The sequence below is a fragment of the Fulvia fulva genome, chromosome 6, assembly GCF_020509005.1.
Source record: "Fulvia fulva chromosome 6, complete sequence".
NCBI classification, from domain to species: domain Eukaryota; kingdom Fungi; phylum Ascomycota; class Dothideomycetes; order Mycosphaerellales; family Mycosphaerellaceae; genus Fulvia; species Fulvia fulva.
In genome coordinates, this window is record NC_063017.1 from 303,088 (window position 1) to 324,382 (window position 21,295).

The following is a 21,295-nucleotide window of genomic DNA, read 5'->3' on the forward strand; positions in this document are numbered from 1 at the left end:
TCACCTCTCAAAGTCTTATACTGGGCTGGATGTGTATACTGGTGCTTGGCACTATGCTATACGGCAAGAGAGGAATACATGAAGCAGGGCTGACGCTCGCAGAGCACTCGCCGGTGATATAAGAGGCGTACTGGTCATATTGGCTGTCGAAAACGTGAGACAAGCCAAACACTACGAAGATCCAAGACAGTCTCGCGAGTGAATGAGACAACCGGAGCATGCATCCGCGCTAGGCAGTATCACTTGTGGAAGGATCGCCAAGGCTTCTCACAGGCAGCCATGCAGGATCATCCTCGGGCTTCCGCGTTACTCGACCTAAGATTTCCACGATCTGCTCAGCCTTCAAACTATACTTCTATCCATTACCGCCAGGAATAAGAGGTGCGCACAACTTCGACACATTTCGCCCAAAGTACTACTACGGAACTGGCCTACAATGCAGACGAACAATCGAGCCACTCTTCTGGGCTTACCAGCAGAGCTTCGCAACACCATCTACGAATATGTCTTTCGTCCTGGCACATGCAAGCCATACAACCCAGTCGTTGCATTTCGAGGACTCTTCTCCTGCGACTGCCGCGGTCAGGCATTGATGACTACTTGCAAGCAGACGAGAGGCGAGACACTCGCAATGTTCTACCATAATCACGACTTCCGTCTCTTCGCGAGCCAAAACCATCGACCGGGGCTTGACGCCTGGCTGGACTCTTTGCCATCAGAAGCATATGGACACATCCGGAGATTTCATATCCAGCATACAGGATCGAGTGTTCAGAGGAGTCTATGCGTTTGTTTTGATCTTCATGAAGGAGATGTCGCCGTGACTGCTGTCAAGTTTGGGCGCGTCTATCACGACACAGTATCCTGGAACATCAATGAATGGGACCCTCCGATCAGCAGAGAGGAACAGGTACCTACTCGTTATCTTCCTCTTCCTCTCTCTCTTTCTCTATAAGCATCTGCGCGACTATCTTCTTGTAAACCAAGCGACCTTTCAAACTCTCTTCGATCTTTACCCTGTCATCCCCTCACCGAGGCTTTCGACAGAATAAATGGGCGCCCGGTACTCACCTAAGCAAAACTTCTCGATGCCATGGCGAGGTATGGCGAGACTGCATGCAGCCACTGCGTTTGGGGATGGCAGTGCTACTGTCGTCCTCGGGTCGAAGGTATTGAAGTCTGATCAGATTACCATACTGACGAGAGCGGCTAAATGCAATACATCGGATGGCCGGGCCGGGAGTACGAGGGAAGGTGTAGGCGCTTCGACATGGGTGTTGCACACCATACATGTACCGAAGGCCCACACAAGCTCTTCCAAGGTCCACCTCATGCCATCACGAGTATGATGAGGCATGAAGATTCAACAGCCATATAGTCGATCAAATCGTCCTGGCGAGACAGACTGAGCCCGTTCGAACTTTGATTCTGCCTTTGCACAACTTCAACTCGAGTATCAACGACCATGGCCCCAAACGCAACTGTCAAGCTGGCTTCGGGTCATCAGATGCCGCTGGTTGGCTTCGGGCTATGGAAAGTGCCAGCCGAATCAGCAGCAGATACTGTATACAACGCTATCAAGACAGGCTACCGTCTGTTTGATGGTGCATACGACTACGCCAAGTAAGACGTGTATCACATCGACCGAGTCCCGGTATACTGACATCCACCAGTGAGAAGGAGGCAGGCCAAGGTATCCAGCGCGCCATCAAAGAAGGCCTCGTCAATCGCGAAGACATCTTCGTAACAACCAAACTCTGGAACAACTTCCACCGCAAAGATCATGCACTCCAAATGGCCAAAGCCCAGAATGACGCCTGGGGTCTCGGCTACATCAATCTCTACCTCATTCATTTCCCTGTAGCACTGAAGTACGTCAACCCGGAAGAGATCAGATACCCCGGCTGGTGGATGGACAAGGAGCACAAGACCATCTCACTCGACAAAGTCCCGATACAAGAGACATGGCAAGCACTCGAAGAAGTAGTCGATGCCGGCATTGCGAAGTCGATCGGGATCTCAAACGCGCAGGCACAACTCCTCTACGACATGAGCTCTTATGCAAAGCACCCGATCTCTTCCCTGCAGATTGAGCATCATCCATACCTCGTGCAGCCAGACCTCATCACTTTGGCCCAGGAGCTCGGCATCGTCGTCACTGCATACTCCTCATTCGGACCACAGTCTTTCTTGGAACTGCCAGAAGCCTTCCGCGAGCGTGCCAAGGACATGTCTCTGCTCTGGGATGTAGAGCCAGTCAAGAAAGCAGCACAGCGAACTGGAAAGACTCCAGCGCAGGTTCTGCTGAGGTGGGCGACGCAGAGGAATATTGCCGTGATACCAAAGTCGAACAATGTCAATAGGCTGCAGCAGAATCTGGAAGTGACGGACTTTGACTTGCAGGAGGATGAGATAAAGGCTATTGCTGCGCTGGACCAGGGTTTGAGGTTCAATGATCCTGGGTTTTATCTGCATGAGCCGATTAGGATATTTGCTTAGATGCTGTAGCGGTCTTCACACATTGCGACATGCTTGACCACGTTACCTGCATCTTTCACTGCACCCCAAAACACCAGCATAGTACAATGAACAAAACGCCAGCCAAGCAAGCACCTCCCATCGCCCAGCAAACATTTCCGACCAATATATGCAACATGGAACATCGCACCATCCTCACCCCCCCCCAACCCCCACCAATGTCCAAAGACAACCCCAACCCCAACCAAATGTCCAACAACCCCAACACCAACAAATCCGACCCCAAAAACCTCAACCCCTACGTCGAAGACGACCTCTCCCCTCAGAGCTCCCCACCCCACGGTCCCCCCACAGCCTCCCAATCTCTCTCCACAACCGCCGCCCTCGCCAGCTTCGAAAAAGCCTTCCCCTCCCTCCCCAGCAAAACCGCCCAAACCAAAGCTTGCGGCAAGACTCAAAGTCTCGAAAAAGACTCCCCCTCCCTCCCCACCAAATCCAACCCGCACACCAAACCCCACAAACGCTCACCCTCCAACGAGCAAGACTACGACATGGTCGACGAGGCAAAGGACACGGAGCTCGGGGAGGAGTGGGAGGATGTGCCTGGTGTTGAGGATTTGCCCAAGGAGGATGAGTTGGAGGATGTGGGGAAGCCGTTTGCGGGGCGGAGGGCGTGGGATGATGCTGTGAAGGAGGAGCGGGAGAAGGAGAAGGGTGAGGGTGGGAAGGAGGGTGAGGGGAAGGCGGGCAGGAGTGGAAAGAAGGGGGGTTGGTTTTGGAGTAAGGAGGGGGATGGGAAGAGGGCTGGGAAGTGAGGTTGGTGTGCTGTGGGGTGTGAAGTAGTGTCGCTATGAGGACCGTGAGAACCATGAGGAACTTGCTCGGTGCAAGGTGACTTGTGCTTCTAGCGACTGCAGCGCCTACACTCTCGTCCTTGTCCAGTGAAGGTACATTTATGCGTTGACATCGCGTGTAACATTCTGTGCCGGAGTCGATGATCAGCATATGCAGCCTTAACCTTTCTTCATCATATGCCGTCGAGTTTTACCATCGTAAGCGGGAGTAGTACAACGGCCAAAGGCAGTGCCGTCCCTTACAGCATGATCAGCCGGCGTAGCCACGTCTGGTCATCACGTTAGAAACGTACATTCAGCAAGGAGCGGACATGGTTCGACGTACTCAGCGTCGTGACGTCCCACTTGCCAAAAACTCCTACGCCCTCCTCCAGATTCGCTGCATCGAGATCTGCACCACGGCAGCTTGCTCAACTCTTTTCCTCACTAGAGACCATTCTCGCGTCATCGCATTTTGCACATGACAGGCAGCCCGCACGAGGTCGAGCTTGCAGTGTACGCATTGGCGGCGTTTGCGGAGACGAGCTCTCTGCGGCCGTAACGCAGTAGCTTGATGCATCAACATGCCGTGTTCCTGGCAAGATGTTTGTCCCATGCTCATGCTGCGCCAGCTTGTCGCGGAGGGTACCTGCTGACTCGGGTACATGGTGTTGAGGGTCCGAGTATTAGGGGTAGCAGGTTCCGCGTTGACTATCACCATATCATTCGTGTTGATGTGCGATTGCCGTCGAATGCGCCTTGCCAAGTCGGGCCCTGTTATGAGATACCAGCGCCACGCTTGGCTATGATAAATGTGTCACCGAGTTGCGATCATGGAAGAAGCTTCATACCGCCCACTCCTGTTTATTGTCGGCAGCAGTAATGAAGGGCTCATCGATCTGCTTCACAGCCATCTCGCTGCACAGCACACAAGCACCAGCAACAAGACCGTCGAGCTCCTTCACCATGCCTTCCCTCCTCTTACCGAGAGCGACGCCACGGCCAATCTCTTTCTGCAGCTCTCTAATTCGCTTGCCTTTGCCCATGCCGGCCATGTTCATGACCATTTCGCCCAGACAATCTGCATGAAAGGCGTGCTGACATGGAAAGACGAAGAACTGCCTCATAAGCAGTGGGAGTCTGCACTTCCAACATCTCTCGCCGGGCTCGACGATGGCATATCGTTGGTCGAGAGACTTGATGTCGTCTTTGATGTGCTGTGCTGTCGATGCTGACTCGTCCATCTCGCGCTTTAGCGCATCGATCTGCCGGCTGTACTCCTCAAGTGCGGCACAGATCTCCTCCTTGAAGTCGTCGATGACGATGAAGTCAGGGAAGAAAGGTATCAGATCCTCAATCCTCAGCAGGTCGCAGCGTTTCAGAAACTCGATGGCAGCTTTGATGCCCTTGTTTTGGCCAATGACCTTCTTTGCAACCTTGAGCCAGAGTTTCTTGCGCAACGGATCTTGGATACCGGGGCGATCAGCCACTTCTGCCGCAAGCTCTACTTCATCGTACTTCAATGCAAGATCGACTGCGGCAGCGTGCTGTTCCATTGTAGTGTACACGTGGACAGCGGACTGAACACGCCTGTGCCCGATGCAAAGGCGAAGAGCGAAGTCGGCATCGTAGAATTGATGCCGATTGTCTGCTTGCGTCTGCAAATAGCTCAGAAGAGCGCTTTCGTCTTTTGTCGAGTGCGCGGCGTACATGGAGATCAGCGTGTTGTGTACAGCAGGTTCGGTGGAATGCGAGTGGTTGATACAGAACAGCAGATACCGTATCGCCTGATTATTGTTGATCGACGTTCCATCGCCTAGGATCTTGTTGTAGTTCAACAGTGCTGGGATGATCTTCTTGACGTCCAGACCAGTCTGGCGCATGAGCACGTCGACAAGCTCAGATGCTAGATGTGCCATCATTACTGTGCTGTATCGGCAGAACATTTCTGGGTCTGACTGTTTCTTGAGCACAGTCATGGCTTCCTGCCACCTCTCGCGGTTGACCCAATACGACAGCACATAGTTGTAGTCCTCCACAAGGTTGGCGAAGTATAGTAGCTCTTCTTCTCGACCATGCGCACTGATAATCTCATAGGTGGTCTTCCTGTCGAGGTCCGATTTGTATTTCGAGGCGAAGTCCTGGAACTCCTTGCGAATGACAGGAAGCTGTTTCTGTGTGTCTGCCGATGTGGCTGTGCCGTCCGCTGCAAGTTCAGCTCTGGTCGAGATGGTATCGTCGAGCTGATTGAGCTTCGCCATGTACAACTCGATCATCCAGCTAGCCAGCATGATTCGCTGCATTGTTGCGCTCCGCTTCAACGTCGACAGCTTGACTTGAAGATATCTTCTCAGGGCGTCATGCTCACCCTTGTCGATGAAGCTGAGCGCGACATCTTCGAAAGGCTTTGTGCTCTTGCCAAGTATGATAGCAGCTTCGGTGAACTTGCCTTGCGATATGAGGTGATCGCCAGTCATCGATGCGACAGCGTCCTTCTGCTCTGCGGTCTTGGCGTACTGCTGCGCGGCTTCGTATTGGCCTTGCTGAAGCATGATCTTCCATACATGTCTTGCTTCGTCTGTCACTACGATCTCGAAGATCTCCTGTGGTGTGAAAAGCCAGTATGTGTTCTTCTGATGGTCGGCGAAGAGACCAAGGTTTGGCTGGCCACTTTCGAGGATCTGCTGGTTGTACACCACAGTCTCGTCTAGGCGGTTGATGCCTGTTATCCGGCCATCCACCAAAGCCAAGATGTGGAACTGTGTCAAGATCGTTGCAGCGACGGGGGGCTGCGCGGCTCGATGTCTGCCGCTGGTGGACTGTATCGGAGGAAGCTTAGAGTGCTGGAACATCTTCGACTCTTTGAAGAGCTGCTTGCCCAGCGTTGCAAGATCGGGCGACGATGTCAACAGTCTTCCGTGGTAGATCCCCTCTGCGCAAAGCCATGCGTATGCACGTTCTGCACTCTGTCCATCCAGTACAGAAGGCGGCGCATCGGGAGGATCTGGCGAGGTAGCCAAGCAGGCGTAGGTCGCATTGACTGTTCTATCGATTTCGTGCACTGTGGGCTCCTCGCTTTCCAGCAACTTTGCGTATATTGAGGATTCATTCCCGCGTCCCGCTGACCTGCCAACAAAATGGTATAGCTTGTGCTGCGTAGCGATCAGGACCCGCCTGACTTCAGGCCGTGTAGACACCAGGTCTGTGTAGAGGCCAACGATGGGTCCGTGCGGAGGGTTGTAGACATTCCGCACGTACTTCTCTATGCTTCTGTAGGTGTGTTCTGGTTCGATGTATGCCTCGTACACGTTCCCATCAGTGCTTCCCACCAAGATCTCTCGCGTCGAAGCTGTAGGCTGCGATGCGTTCCATGCTACGCTTTCCACTTGCACGCCCTTCAGTCTTCCCAACACTTTCGGCTGCCGCGATTGCGTATGCAGGTAGTAGTTCTCGCCCAGGGTCGTGGAGATGAGCAGATGCGATGCGGAGGGATCGAGGAACAGCTTGCGGATGACGCCGATTTCTGCGGGTCGCTTGGGCAGGTCGATATCGTCGATGTCTTCGGGGTTGTCAAGATCGAAGCGGAGGATGCGGCCGGTGGACAGCGCGAGCACAAGGACATTGTTCGCGACTTGTGCTGCTACGAAGTCGGCCGAGATGTCGAATCGCATCTGTACTTTCTGCACGTCGAAGATGGGGAGCGCCACATGGTCGTGGGCTCCGGCGGCATAGCCGCTTGTTGCATCCAGAGCCATGTGTTATCGGCTCATTGTCGTTGCCTGGAAGGAGGTCGTCATGTCGCATAGAAACAATGTCGGTGCCTTGATCCTAAGGTGTCGATGAAGCTTGCGCTTGGGCCACATCGATGAGACCGACGCGACTTCCACTTTCACGGCTGCTTGGCCCCAGCACTTCCAGAATGGCAACGACCCATCTTTACCGACACGAAAGCTGCGGCAGTGCTCATGATAGCGTGTGCACAGGTCTGTCGCCGCCTCACTGAGACGGCATGAGTCATGTCCCGAACCATGGGCCATGCCCAAGACCGCCGAATAGCTGCTCGATACATTTCACTCCAGGCGGGTGACTCATTCGGCGTACGTCTTACCCTCGACGAGGACTTGACTCTCACTGACGGCGACGATGTATTCGTCACTATCTCCATCGGCTATGAGCACCATAGCAAGACTCAGACGTGGCGCATCAATGGAACTGCAGGAGAGATGTTGAAAGGGAAGACGAACACCCTCATTACTCACCAGTACTTCGCCAATGACGGGCCCAAATGCGGTCGTCCTCTACACGTCCCTCCGCCACCTGTTTGTAAGTATACTTGGCTGGTTCAATGGCGGCAGTCTCACTGACGAGGACACAGCTAGAGCAACTACCTCCGCTGCCACCTGGCATTTTGGCGTTCATCCACGGGCGCAGCCCGGCTCTATTGCTGTGTTCATAGAGTTCGGCCAGATAGCCGAGCACCTCTTTGAGGACGAGACTAGAGAACCGAGTCAGCCACCCGTCACATATCGGTAAGAACAACTAAAGGAGTCTTCGGACATATCTGACAGCCAATTTAGGAAGAAGAACAAACCAAAGCGGGTAGCTGTCGTCCACCCTGCTTGCATTATACCCAGCGATAACCGTGTAGTCTTTGACTTTCGGAATATCATTTCGATAAGTGTGGATCGCTCGAAGTACAATCCTGCTCCTGCTATTCACAACAAACTTCCAGCGGACAAAGACAATAAAATTGACTCCCGTGCAACGGACCAAGAAGGCGACGGACGAAGCACCAGACCCAAGGAGTTAGAAGATCATAAGGACCCGGGGGCTGCAATGCCTGTAGTCGACCTAGAGAGAGGAGCAATTGAGCCCCAGCACATCTCGACTTCTTTATTTGAAGACACATACGGGACCAAAGACCTCACTCAGTCCACCGTCACTTCGGGTGAGACCTGCAAGACCGACAAGGCAGATCCGTTACCCTTGCTTGCTGGCGCAGAGGCTTCTGAAGTGTCCTCGGCTACTATCAACGACAGCCAGAGCTCGGCCATGAAAAACTCCGTCTTCAATAGTGCCGTCACGACTGAACTCACCCCCCTTCGTTGCCGGACAAAATTCCTGTGCTAGCCGATGGAGTATCACCGAGCAGGACCCATCACGCCATTGATGGTGAAGCTCAGGTTTTGCTAGATGATCACATGGACGCGTCTTCTACGCCCTACATAACAAAGGCCGACGGCGAATCCGTTCCGCGGCGGCCCGTCTGGTCACGCAAGGGGTGAACCGGGCATAGCTACAGCGAAGCAGATGAAAAACGTATCCAACGCTACAGGTAGGCCCGCACGTGTCAGCGAGGCCGGACCTATCCTTGAACAAGCCAAGAGATTACTGTATCTGTCTGGAGACGAAGATCAGCGTGCACCTCGAGACCTGAGACCCATGATCACCGCTATAAACGGCAGCTCACAACCACGACGAACAGCGCAAGAACCTGTCGCTGACCTAAGGAGGAGATACAGTCAGGCTATTGGTGATGCCAACTCGCTTGCACGAGAGGAGGATATCAAGCGAGCTGACAGGATATATGAAGATGGAGAAGATGGAGAAGATGGAGTAGGCTGGTCAGGCGATGAAGAGGACGACCACGACAACTACGAAGATCACAACGCAGATGGATCAAGTGTCGATAATATCTCTTCAATTTCAGGGTCGCCAAGTTCTTCAACCAGGAGCAAGACTATACGGCAGTCGACCATGCAGCGATTCAGAAACCCAAGTAGCGCTTCGGGGCTACCGTCTCCTCGTGCCACCTCCAGGTCAGCCGATGAGATTTACGACAACATCACGGTCAGTCCCACTCCTCGGAGGGTAAAAGGTGCTGGTTCGTCGGCGCAGCATGCCAGACGTAGCCCGAGTCCCGCAAAGAGGAAAAGATCCACATCTTCAATGTCGCCTAAATCGAGCACTGGAGCCCAGAAGACACGTACAGTGGCTAAGAAGCCGCGTTACTCGGAGAAAGCGTCATTTTCCGACTCTCCGCTCCAGCAGCACAGGAAAGACAGCGTCATGCATATCGGAGAAGAATCCACACAACATGAAGACACTCTAGACCCAGATCACAAGAGAGGACTCAACCTAGAGCAGACACCATTGCTCAGCCAGGGCAATGTCGAAGTCAAGCCTGACCATACCGAAACGGCTCCAGCGAGCGAGCATAACCTCGCACAGGACTCGGGCCAAGGGTGTACGGTACAGACCGAAAGTCGTGAGCAGGTGTCCAGTTCAGCGCCGAGGGAGCAGTCGCAAGATGTCTCAGTTACATGTATGACAGATACCACAGCCCCAGGCGGTAATGCTAGGAAGATAGCGATTCTACTGCTTGATCTAGATGAGAATCGTGTCAAGAAGCAGCATTCAATGGCGTCCTTCGATATGACAGACGTCAAGATCAGAAGACAACTGACCTTACTTGGTCACAAATTTGACTGACCACGAATCAGTCGAGCTCCCTGAAGAGCAGGGCCTTCACGCGTTGAAGGCGATTGTACGACGGAAAAATTGCACTGAAGCAAGTGACAGCATGTCTAAAGGATACTTGTATGCTCGGACATAGCCATTTAAACGAGGCTATCTTGAGCACGAGGGCATGTCACCTAGACAAGCATGTTCACTAGGTAGCAAGATCCCACAGACCCCGTGTAGCAATAATCATCTCGTCATTCCAATCATAACTCATGCCCTCATGCTATCGATACTCCACAGACGGGAAGAACCTCGACCCGCCGAAGCCCTTAGCCACCACGCTCTGTACATCCACATTACTTCTGTTCGCCCACAGCTTCAGCAAGATAAACCTTCCAGATACTGGCGGATCGAACTTGATGGCGACTTTGTACTTCCCGCGCTTGATGTGGAAGCGAGCGCGTGTCACGTTCGGATCGCGGAGGCCGTCGTTGTAGTAGTCTAGCCCGTCAGCGTTTTCAGTCGGATGGTAGTAGGATGATGATTGAGGAGTTCCTGAGTAGGGATATCGGCCATTTCGTTCTCGGTCGTCAGGTGTTTCGTCTCTTTGTGGTGAGTCTGCCATGCGTGATCGTGCCATCATGGCATCGAGGTGACGAAGCCGCCATTCGCCGTCTCGTTCGCCATCTGCTTCACGATTTCGTTGACGTTCACGATCTTCGAAGTAGGCGTTTGTACGGTCGACTTCTTGTCGTTCACGCTCGAATGCATCATCGAAGCGGCGTCGCATGTTTCGTAGACGTTGTAGTCGGAAGTCAAGAACTTCTTGTGATGAACTTTCTTCTGGTCCAGCTTCGTCATCAGAGAGTATTGTCACTGGCAGGCCATCATCTGCAGACACAATGACATCTGCCATCTCACTAGAAGAAGGTATCTCGCAGTGTGCTTCAGGGTCTTGCCTGCCGAAGCCGAAGTCATCGCCATAATAAGGTTCGTCTGAGGTATCATGAAGAGCATCAGCACGATTTGCATATTCTTGCTGATCACGTTGGCGAGCGTCAAATGCAGTGCTGACTTCCGGATCTCTTAGGGCGTCGGAGAGAGTGATTTGCTCGGATGATGGCCGAAAGCTTCTCCGCTGTCGGTAAGGAGGGGAATGTACTCCGTGTAACCTGGCGTGATGTGGTGGATCCATGTACTTGGAGAGATCGTTGAGTGTCATTGCAACATATACGAGTCCTTCTCGAACTCTGCGAATTGTTAGTCGTAGCACATCATACAGGTAGCAATGGAGAGGTGTACGGTGCAGTGAAGCCATGCTCAGGACCAACAATGTGTAGCTTCTCCAAGCAGAATGGTGTGTCATCCGCGTGCCGTAGCACAATACCACTACTTGGCCTGTCGGAGCAGTACACGCTCTTATCGTGTCGAAGCAAGTTGTCAGGGCCAAGGGAGGTACTGGGGTGGCGTGGATCTCTATGCTCGCCGCCATCACAGCTTATGACTTGCAGCTTGAGCTTGCCAGGCTCTACCTGTCCATAATGACCATACTTGACGGGCTGCTGGATACCACCAGCAGGATCGGAGTCCAGCTTTCTCCGCTTGGGTCTCCGTCTTCTGGTGTCCTCGCTGCTGCCAGTATCTCTTGACTCTGTTGCTGGTGATCGCTGCCGCCGTCTTTGCAACGGGCCCAAGAAACCTCGCCTTGCTGACTGGGGGCTACTCGTGGCACCCATCTCGGCTAAGTCGTTGGCAGCCATATCAGCGGTGGCTCGCAGGGCGTTGTGCAGACGATTGCGGCGTGTTCGTGGGGTCGATGTCGATGTAGGAGACTCGGAGGCAGGAGGGTAGTCGTGTTGGCCAGACTGTTGACCACTCAGTCAGCTGACCTGTACTCGTGCACAAGCGTGATCGTGGACGTGGCATGGCACGCACTCGTATGGATGACAGCCGCCGAGGGTCTGGCATCCTATCACCTATGCAGCCGCTGCAAAGCCAGTGGCCGCTTTCGGCGGCTGATTGTGAATGAGTGAGTTGGAGAGAATGAGAGCCAAACTGCCAGTGAATCACTGCTACACCGTCTGGTCATCAATGTACAGTACGAGGGGCTGGTGGTAGTGCGTACAGACAGCAGTTCACACAGGTGGAGCACCGCCGCCTAATGACGGATCAGGGACAAGGGTGGGCGGATCGCTCGCGCGACGAGCCGAGGCTTAGCGCGGGTATGTGCACAGTACAGACTGCACAGTATCAAAGACTCCTTCCTCAAGGTTTCTCCATCTCACTACATGTACATACAGTCGCGTGTTCGCTACCTACGCTTTCCCTTTCCCTGACGCCTGCGCCCGCGCTTACCTCCTCTTCTCTCGCCACTCTCTTCACGTTCCTGAGGCACCCCAATAAAGTCGTGAACACCGTCATATCGCCTTGGCCGAGGGTCGTACGTTACAGTCTGTACATCTTCATCCGACACCTGCCTTCGTATTCCGACGGCTTGATCGAAATCATCGTCGATAGAAGACCGATCTTCGCTGCGATTCCTATCCGATTGCCTATCTCCAGGATCTTGTTTACCCTCCTCAGAATCACCATGAAATACATAGACCACTTGCTGATGGTGGTCCGCTGGAAGCCTTGTGACCCAGTGCTTTGGACCGCGATTGTCCTTCGTCAGATCTCTGAAGCGATCGTAGACGGACGGTTGCACGCTATGGTCTTGTGCTTGTGGATCGTCCCAGCGGTCATTCAGGAGGGAAACCAACACACAGCTGTGCTTCAAGCGGGATCTCCTTGGCAACTGTAAGTATGTCTATCACTTGAAGAACAGCGTTCAATACGGACCGATGACGAGCAATGCTCTGGTGTACAATGTACAGAAAAACCAAATGGAAGCAGATCCCGATGCAAAAGAGCAAGGTGGCTATGCTTTCCGACATGATGGTTGGTTTGTACGATTTCCGGTTTCACCTGGAATCGACTGGAGTGGTACAAGAAGATATACCCCTCGGCGATCGCTCGTGCTTCATTCATCACTGCATCATCTTGCCGCGATGTTGTTTGCAAGAGATGCTCTAGATCGTATCGAAGAGATCTGAGAACCCAGTCGAAGACACGATGTGGCCTTGTTAGATCTTGAGGCTTTCCTCGTGAGTGCGCCCTTCACCACTCAGGGGCGACTGTAAGCATGGTTCTACCTCCATATGTCAACTCACGCGGCGTGAACATCGACGGTCCCGTGGCGCAATGGCTAGCGCGTGTGCCACATATGAGGGCTGTAGATCTGACTGGCGCAAGCTTGGGAGGTCTGCCTGAGGTCCGTTCATAGCACTCCAGCTTGCTGGTTGTGTGCAGGAGATCTGCGTTCAATTCGCAGCGGGACCAGTTACCCTATCTTTTTGCCTTCAAGGAGGGCATTAGGCTGACGTTCATAGTACGGTCTGCTGTCAACCAGGAACATAACCGTAAAAGCTTATTGCCTTCGTCAGAGTGTCGTCAATTCTTCTGTAATATGTCAGTACATTATAGCAGCCTCTAGTCATGGTCCCGTGGCGCAATGGTCAGCGCGTCTACCACATGTGAGGGCTGCTTGTTGTGTGGATGTTGGGACGATTGTTCTTCATCACCCCGAAAGATTTTCGGCCCGTTCATAACACTCCAGGCTTTTCTGGTTGTGCGCGGAAGATCTGTGTTCGATTCACAGCGGGATCAATGCATGTTCTTTTGCACCTGATAGGTGTCATCGAGACACAGGGTCGACGATGTTGTATCTGCCTATTTGGCTGCCAGACCACTCTTGGTACCCACGATGCTGACCACGTCCTCATCCGCTACCAAATGTGACAGACCGACTCTCTGCGGCACATGTCGCGCGCTGGCTCCCCACACCAACGCATACTTGAAGCTTTCCTTGATCGTCCTGTGGATGGCGTCACATACATCCTCGATGGTGCTGTTGTTACGGACAATCAATGCTTCGGAGAAGTCCGGATCGATACCTTTCCGCTTGGTGTAGACGCGGATGAGTCGGAGCTCTTCCCAACATCGATCGACCACATCCGTGATGCCGAGATCCAGCTCACAGCTCATGATTTCGGTATTTGGTTCGCGTGCGAGCTTGTTTAGATGCTCGAGACCAATTGCGTCGACTTTGTTGTAGACGTAGAGGCACTTGATGTATGTTCGGTGGTCCTTCATAATCACGTCGATGAACTGGTCAACGGTAGCTATCGCGTGTCAGCTTAGTCTATAGGTGCCTCTTGCAAACAGTTTACCGTTCTCATCCCGTACGAGGACGTCTGCGTTGAGGATCTTGTAGTCCTTGAGGATCGTGTAGAGCAGCTTCTCGTCCAGGTTCTTCGACGGCGTAGCGAATGTGACCTTCACGCCACCTGCTTTCTTCGGCTTGAGAGTGATATTTGGAGGTTCCTCGTTGAGCCGTATGCCTACAGCGTTCAGTTCGGCCTCAAGTAGTGCTCTCTGCTCAGCTCGCTTTGTGGCGTCCAGTACCATGAGGATCATGTCGCTGGTCTGAGTACGAGTTAGCCAAATCACCCTCAATTGAGCTAGGTTTGATTACCTTTGCCGCCGAAATAACCTGCCGTCCTCTACCTTTGCCTTCTGAAGCACCTTCGATGATACCAGGAAGATCCAGAACTTGGATCTCGGCGCCGCCATACTCTAGCACACCCGGGATCGCCGTGAGGGTTGTGAAAGAGTATGCAGCCACCTCGGACTTCGTCTTCGTGACTTTCGACAGGAATGTAGATTTTCCGACTGATGGGAAGCCGACCAGAGCTATTCGAGCATCACCAGACTTCGAGACATCGAAACCAGCGCCACCTCCGCCAGCAGCTGTTGTGGGCTCGAGAAGTTGGGCACGTAGTCGGGCAAGCTTTCTGCAGGGATTCAGATCGAATAGATGGCACAGTATTTTGCGGCTTACCTACCCCTTCAGCAATCCTAAATGGTAGTCTGAAAATGCTTAGCAAGTTCCGCGGCTCCACAAATAGGCAACATACTGGTGGCCTTGTTTTCTTCAAGCAGTTAGCGATTTGTAGGCTCATCAAGGTGAAGCGTATGTACTTTGCGTCCTGCTCATCTCATCTTCGATCCTGAGGTTCCATTAGCCGTTGACCACATTTGGAAAGGCGGAGAACTTCTTACTCCTTGATCTTGTCCGTGATGTTGACCATCTTGACGAGTCGTGCTCACTAGAGAGCGAGTCTGAGAGGTAAAAGGAGAGCGCCCTCGAGGAGGACTGATTGAAAGAAGAACAAAAGCTGATGGGTGTGTTTGGCCCTCGAGCGCCGACTGCTGTTCGAGAAAGAGTCGCCCAAGCTTCATCGCTTGTTCGGCTGGAGGGACCGGTCCGCTGCAAGGACAAGGATCCCAGATCGCGTACTGACATCACCATGCAGTCGACATCAAAATAACGTCTGGTGTCCAGCGATGAAGGCGTGAAAATTGTGGCGACCATATCTGTGTTCACAGCCCTATAGACTTACACTCAGAACCAGAGAGACCATCATGCTTCTTGCTATAACTAACACCCCTGTCGTCCTCGCCACAAGACCATAACATCCATCCAACGACAGAATGGTCCTCCCTCCTGGGCTGAAGACAGCCAAAGAGGTCAGATTCTACTACGAACAGATAGTATATCCGCCTCTGATTTCTTCGGGCAACTACCGACCCTTCGTCTACCCATGGGCGATAGCAGGCTTCCTCGTGGTTCTGGCCTATCTCCTGGTTGACCACAGGAAGTCACCCACCCTGCAGTCGCTACGCTTCCCGCTGTTCGGTCTTTTGTGCGCCTTCTCGGCTTGGTGCGTGATCAATAATCGAGGACGAAGCTCAGCAGCAGCATACGGAGTCGGGCTTCTGTCAGGATGGGGCACCTTATTCACTGCATCGATCATGTTCTTCAACGACTGCCAGACAGACTTCAAGCGGATCGAGCGTGCAGATGCTGCAGCACTTGCAAAATTGAACGCTACGCGGCATAAAAGCATATCCGTGAACGGATCACTCTCGAACGGGACAATTGCAACAGCAGTTAGTGGACCAACGCAGCACGACTTGGATGATGCAGACCAATTGGCGACTCAGTATGCTTCGCATCGCAGAGGTCCTCTCTTCTGGCAGTCGTATCCTGTGCAATCGTTTTCTGAGCGCTTGGACTGGATGCTCGACTGCTTCAGCAACTTTCGAGGTGTAGGCTGGAACTTTCAGACATATGGAGTTCCATCGCCTCCACTCTGGGTTGAGGCGGAGCTGAGGAATACTGCCTCGAAGAAGGAAACTATTGCCCGGACGAGCACTATGACTGTGAGCAAGACTGGCATTCGTCGGTATACTGATCGCAATGCGTTGCTCAAGGATGTTCTCATTCGCCTCGCACTCGGCTTCTTTGCTCTGGATCTGGTCAAGACATTGATGCATCACGATGCGTACTTTTGGGGCTATATGGATGCTGCTCCTCCCACTTGGCTGCCGGCCTACGTGCAAAGTTCTTATATCCTTGTCAAATCCTACCGACTTCTGTTGTCACTTGCTGGCATTTGGGTCGCGCTTCTGGAGATCTTCAGGCTTGGTCCACTTTTCTTTTGTGGTATACTTGGCCCAAAGGTACTCGGCATACGAGGCGAGCCGTGGATGAGCCCCATGGACTTCTACGGGAACTTCAATGCAGTGCTTGACAATGGCATAGCAGGTTGGTGGGGAACGTGGTGGCATCAGATCTTCCGCTTCGGGTTCGAAGCACCAACAACATCACTTCTCAAGCTGCTCGGGGTGGACAAGAAGTCGCAAGCAGGGAAGCTCATGTCTATGTTCACGGCATTCGTGCTGTCCGGTGGTCTCCATGCTTGTGGAAGCCATACACAACTTGGTGACACCCGGCCGTTCCTGGGCCCCTTCCGCTTCTTCTTGCTACAGCCTTTTGGTATCTTAGCGCAGACCGCCACGTCTGGCTTGCTCAAGAAAGCTGGCATTGCGGATAAGGTACCGAAGTCTTTGCGGCGACTCGGCAACTTCCTGGCCGTGTTCGCCTGGATGTACTTCACTGCACCTCTGCTGGTCGATGATTTCGCCAAGGGTGGCGTCTGGCTGTTTGAGCCTCTCGCAATCAGTCCACTGCGTGTATTAGGATATGGTGCGAAAGACGACAACGGCTGGGACCTGTGGTATGGTCTGGTCTTCTGGCGAAAGGGTAAGCATTGGTGGGATACAGGGTTGGCATTCTAGATGGTCCAATACTACTATGCAGCAATGATACTATTGCTCTATGTGCATCAGCAGCATCATCACATTGTGTCATGGACGGCTGCGCAAAGGTATGAAAATTTGGAAAGCAAATTGGCCAAAGAATTGTCTTCATTTTGTCCACGGGTAAGAGCAGAACCCCATTCTATTACTGAATCCAAATCAAAAAGCAAATTCCAACGCCCAGACGCCATCTCAAGAGAGAAATGTTAGGTCCAGCCTACCGTCGCTTGATACTGGTACAGTTTCCATGCTGTGACCGAAGTCAATATCAAAAGCACTTCTCAACGCCTCGACGCCATCTCGAAACAGAAAAACAGGTCGAGCCTACCGTTGTTTGGTCGATCACTGACGGCTCAGTCCAGCTGCACCTGCGTCGATCCCTACCGACAGAGCAGTCTGCATCCTTTGATAGACCTTGCGGTCACGGGGTCTAAGAACGCCACGTATCGTTACCATTGTGGACTGAACGCCACTTAGACAAGCCTTAAAGGCTGGCAGGTCCGCCTGGGTCGCTTCCTCGAGGCTTGGGAGTAGCCATTGAGCATAGTCAAGCCAGAACTTAGCTTCTCTATCCACTCGATTGGCGGAGTCGAGAGCGGAGACGGTCTCGATCGCTGTGCGTATCTTTTGATACGTTGTGACCCTCCAGGCTGTCTTCTCGTAAAGTCTCTCTCGGTCGAGTGGGCAAGAGTCGTGGTCTGCGAGCCATTCAATAGCGCAGAGCCTACAGAAGACGTGGCCGAAGGCACAGGGCAACTGGACAGGGTCAACGAACGGTTCACGACAGCTTCCACATTCGGCATCTGCTGCGGGTGCCTGGGTTGGTGCAGACAGACCTTTGATGAGTTCGGCGAAGTTTCGCATACTGGTGTTCGGAGTGGGAGGTTTCTTGGTCGATGCTGCTGTGGTACTCTTTCGGGTGGTCGTGGGAGTTCGATGATGTGCTAACGGATTGTTGTGAACGAGAAGGTGCTATCGATGGCAGAGTAAAAACTGTGAGGAAAGGCTTGTAGCCATTATATACGATGGTTCAATTGCACAGCAATTCTTTGTTTGAAAATAATGCCTTGCTTCCCATTGTAACACCATCCTAACAATGCAATTGTCTTGACATGACTGACGTTGTACACTCTCGCGTTGTAAGAGATATGCCCCATGTCAGTCGATGAGGCGATTACAAGCCATCTCTGAGAAGAATTGGTGGCCTACAGACCCGCGTGTGATGTTTCAATACATAGCATGGGTGGCATAGTCCTGCAGATGTTGCCTTCATTCGGATATACAACACATCTCTCTCATCGATATCTCCCACCAAAGTACAGGCGATAATCGCGCCGGGAGACCCTCACTTCCTCACATTGCTTTGAACGCCTGGTGTTTGCGGATACTTCTTGATCGGTCCAATGGTCCTGATAGTGGCAGCCTCATGCTCCGCCCTTTCCGCAACAACCTCCAATCCGGGCTCTGCTTCAACGTGATAGTCCAGATCCACCATAATCATCGAGTGCTCTTGCAGCGTCTTCAGTCCCAGGATAACGTTCGGCACTCCGTCCTTGGCCGACTTCTCGGGCTGGTCTGCGAGGACCTCGAATCGCACCTTATCAAATTGTCGCTTCGAGCGGCCAGCTTGGAAGGAGAGGTTAACGTACTGCGTCACTTCGATTCGATTGTCGCCGAGTATATGGAACTCTTCGTTCTGTATAGTGAGAGGGCGTAGGAGAATCTTTGCCTTGTGGCCGAGGAGAGCAACAAGTGTGCTCGCGTTGATGATGTTGGCATCGGCGCCTGTATCCATCTTCGCCCAGAGGACGACATCCGTGCCATCGTATCGTTTTGCGATTAGTGGCACATTTGCGGTGTTGCGTTTCTCTGGCGTGTGGTGAGGGACACGGAAGACATCGAAGTCGCGCTGCTTGGGCAGCTTGATCCATTCGAAGTCGTCGTGATATTCGTCGTCGTACCAGTCCAGTCTTGAGGCCTCTGAAGCTGCGTTCATAGCTGGCTGAGGTGAGCGATTGCGTGGTGTCAAGCGCGGAGTGTCACCGCCATTAGCATCGGATCTTGCGAAGTGGTCAACATCGGCCTGTGCTGGGTGATGAAACGTTGGCGTAGGAGGCTCTATCTGAATCTCGGCCATGCTTGCGGTGTGTCGTGTCACCAGTCTCTGGCAGGGAAGCGCTCTCGAAGTGCTACGGCCACACAATCCTTTATGAATGTCTTCAGCTGTGCGACCTGGCCTCCCTCTGCGTAGCGAGACACAGCCGCACCATGCGGAGCGGCAGTGCAGAGGGCGGCCCTGCGAACGGGCTATGTGTATAGGATAAGCCACCAACGTCGAGGTCGTCAGCTGCGAGGTTCTGCGTGCTCTCGATCTTGTTGGGCTTGTCGAATCTTTGCGTAGCGTAAGTAGACACAGTGATGAGTCTATCCGTGCAGGCCTCTTTGGCGCAATTAGAAATGCAGGTGGGCCGTTCAATGCACCTGTCAAGGTTCGTGCAGGAGCTGAGGTCGCTTGCCGCGCGCTTCAAGCCACAACGCCCTCTTGAAGTGGTGTTCACGATGAATATGAAACTGTTAACAACGGTCGAAGAATTCGCAGCGACATACATGTCGGTTCAATCGGTTGCACTACGACGGGTCGCCCATGGTGCTCCGTGGCACAAATGTGATTTCCCCTCAAATGAGTATCAGCAGCTTTGACGGATATAATGCAGGTGTCATCGGCAGTATGTTGTAGCACCAGGATGGAGGTACTTGTATCTCACCGGTGGAACCCATGCTACTTGGCTCGGTCAGCACTTGATCTCAGGCACTGCGCCCTTCCTCTCTCTCCTTATCTCTTGTTTCATCACTCTGATTGATCCGCCAGCGGGCGCCAGAAGGGCGAAGACTTACGCCGAAGTCGACTCGTTCCGTATCAATCAGCTGGTCCTCATCATGGATTCGCCAACGGCGCTAGCACCTGACGAGTTACCTTCGCCACGGTCTGGAAGTGTCAGCTACACAGTCGAGGACCTCGAGAAGCAGGCGACCTCGTCAAGCGTGTTCAACAGACCAGATACATGGTCGCACAGCTCGTGCACGACCTTCGCGAAAGAGTTGCCTCGGCGAGACACTTTACTACCCAATGGCCAGCCGGATGGTGTACATCGCCGTGACACAGGCTTTTCGACAGCAACTTCCAGCTTCTCTCCAAGACTGGAGCGAAGGCAAACCTGGAAGGTAGAGGAAGAAGCGCTGCATGGTTACCCTCAGTTGGCTGCAATGTTAGGGACCGAGGATAACTATGCGATCTATCGCAGATTCGCAGCTTTGAACGCTCGGAACTTGCTGTACCACCAAGCCAAGCTCATCCACCTGGAGCACCAACTCCACGATCTTGAGCTGATGCACGGCCACGGCGAGCACGAGGACCTGCACTATAAGATCGAACATCTTTTCTCGGATATTCCGACGAGCAACCCGGCCGCGCCATTCGAGCGAAATACAAAGATATCAGCCGAGCACTGGACAAGTACAATCGGCTGCTCCTTGACCAGGCAAAGCTTCACGAGTTACCGAAGCCAGATGCGACCTTTGTCGATAGTATCTGGAACTATCTTCACTTGGCGACCACCAAGAAACCGGGCTGGCTGCAGCATCCAGAAAACACTGCCTATGCTGTAGATGAGCGGACCCGAAAACCCTTACAAAGCGACCTTGTCACGCTGAATCGTGCTTTCAAGCAGCAGGATATGTTCACCAGATTCTTTACCGGAACATTCCTGGACTGGTGGCATCGGATATACTCGAAGATCCGCAAGCCAGATGGTGACCATGGAGAGTACATCTATGGCGATGGAAAAGTCAGCATAGCCATGAGGGCATTTGTGATGGTCATCGCGTCAGCGCTACCGACATGCTCGATCGTGGCGCTGTACTTCATCCAGTCTCCGATATGGCGGTTGATCTTCATCGTGTTGTTCTCGGGCGTCTTCGCGTGCGCGCTGACGATATTCACCGAAGCCAGGAGCATCGACGTGTTCACCGCGTCAGTCGCATTGGCGTCGGTTCAGGTGGTCTTTGTTGGTACAGCTTTTGGTAATGGTCAGAACAACGATTAGCTCTTTCCGCGTGGTGATTGCTGTTCTTGTCGCGAAAAATCGCGTCTTATTGTTCAGAGTCCAACGCGCTTGTACTTGTGCGAATGGGAAGGAGCCCACTGTGGCGACCATGCCGCACGCGGATGGAGCGGGCGCTTCGTCGAATCTGTA

The 21,295-nt window shown here is 53.1% G+C and overlaps 10 protein-coding genes across 10 annotated transcripts; 6 read left to right on the forward strand and 4 right to left on the reverse strand.

Moving 5' to 3' along the window:
• Window positions 1-1,465: 1,465 nt before the first annotated feature.
• On the forward strand, window positions 1,466-2,499 carry CLAFUR5_06716 (putative NAD(P)H-dependent D-xylose reductase xyl1; the record flags this gene model as incomplete). Its single annotated transcript, XM_047905864.1, has 2 exons — window positions 1,466-1,623; window positions 1,674-2,499. 2 exons carry the CDS (start codon window positions 1,466-1,468, stop codon window positions 2,497-2,499), a joined length of 984 nt encoding a protein of 327 aa, XP_047763697.1.
• Window positions 2,500-2,696: 197 nt separating this feature from the next.
• CLAFUR5_06717 (uncharacterized protein) lies at window positions 2,697-3,293 on the forward strand (the record flags this gene model as incomplete). Its single annotated transcript, XM_047905865.1, has 1 exon — window positions 2,697-3,293. One exon carries the CDS (start codon window positions 2,697-2,699, stop codon window positions 3,291-3,293), a length of 597 nt encoding a protein of 198 aa, XP_047763698.1.
• Window positions 3,294-4,156: 863 nt separating this feature from the next.
• CLAFUR5_06718 (Vacuolar protein sorting-associated protein 18) lies at window positions 4,157-7,066 on the reverse strand (the record flags this gene model as incomplete). The annotated part of the gene is made up of 1 exon (XM_047905866.1): window positions 4,157-7,066. The coding sequence occupies one exon, from the start codon at window positions 7,064-7,066 to the stop codon at window positions 4,157-4,159; it is 2,910 nt and encodes a 969-aa protein (XP_047763693.1).
• Window positions 7,067-7,327: 261 nt separating this feature from the next.
• On the forward strand, window positions 7,328-8,441 carry CLAFUR5_06719 (uncharacterized protein; the record flags this gene model as incomplete). The annotated part of the gene is made up of 3 exons (XM_047905867.1): window positions 7,328-7,634; window positions 7,687-7,840; window positions 7,889-8,441. The coding sequence occupies 3 exons, from the start codon at window positions 7,328-7,330 to the stop codon at window positions 8,439-8,441; spliced, it is 1,014 nt and encodes a 337-aa protein (XP_047763694.1).
• A 180-nt stretch (window positions 8,442-8,621) lies between these two features.
• On the forward strand, window positions 8,622-9,803 carry CLAFUR5_20220 (uncharacterized protein; the record flags this gene model as incomplete). Its single annotated transcript, XM_059463056.1, has 1 exon — window positions 8,622-9,803. The coding sequence occupies one exon, from the start codon at window positions 8,622-8,624 to the stop codon at window positions 9,801-9,803; it is 1,182 nt and encodes a 393-aa protein (XP_059319021.1).
• A 256-nt stretch (window positions 9,804-10,059) lies between these two features.
• Window positions 10,060-11,744, reverse strand: CLAFUR5_06720 (uncharacterized protein; the record flags this gene model as incomplete). Its single annotated transcript, XM_047905868.1, has 3 exons — window positions 10,060-11,026; window positions 11,079-11,641; window positions 11,712-11,744. The coding sequence occupies 3 exons, from the start codon at window positions 11,742-11,744 to the stop codon at window positions 10,060-10,062; spliced, it is 1,563 nt and encodes a 520-aa protein (XP_047763105.1).
• A 1,803-nt stretch (window positions 11,745-13,547) lies between these two features.
• CLAFUR5_06721 (Ribosome-interacting GTPase 2) lies at window positions 13,548-14,968 on the reverse strand (the record flags this gene model as incomplete). The annotated part of the gene is made up of 7 exons (XM_047905869.1): window positions 13,548-13,999; window positions 14,048-14,303; window positions 14,353-14,671; window positions 14,723-14,747; window positions 14,795-14,809; window positions 14,859-14,887; window positions 14,940-14,968. The coding sequence occupies 7 exons, from the start codon at window positions 14,966-14,968 to the stop codon at window positions 13,548-13,550; spliced, it is 1,125 nt and encodes a 374-aa protein (XP_047763104.1).
• A 403-nt stretch (window positions 14,969-15,371) lies between these two features.
• On the forward strand, window positions 15,372-17,021 carry CLAFUR5_06722 (uncharacterized protein; the record flags this gene model as incomplete). The annotated part of the gene is made up of 1 exon (XM_047905870.1): window positions 15,372-17,021. The coding sequence occupies one exon, from the start codon at window positions 15,372-15,374 to the stop codon at window positions 17,019-17,021; it is 1,650 nt and encodes a 549-aa protein (XP_047763184.1).
• Window positions 17,022-18,387: 1,366 nt separating this feature from the next.
• CLAFUR5_06723 (uncharacterized protein) lies at window positions 18,388-19,179 on the reverse strand (the record flags this gene model as incomplete). The annotated part of the gene is made up of 1 exon (XM_047905871.1): window positions 18,388-19,179. The coding sequence occupies one exon, from the start codon at window positions 19,177-19,179 to the stop codon at window positions 18,388-18,390; it is 792 nt and encodes a 263-aa protein (XP_047763106.1).
• An 800-nt stretch (window positions 19,180-19,979) lies between these two features.
• On the forward strand, window positions 19,980-21,145 carry CLAFUR5_06724 (uncharacterized protein; the record flags this gene model as incomplete). Its single annotated transcript, XM_047905872.1, has 2 exons — window positions 19,980-20,556; window positions 20,610-21,145. 2 exons carry the CDS (start codon window positions 19,980-19,982, stop codon window positions 21,143-21,145), a joined length of 1,113 nt encoding a protein of 370 aa, XP_047763681.1.
• Window positions 21,146-21,295: the final 150 nt, after the last annotated feature.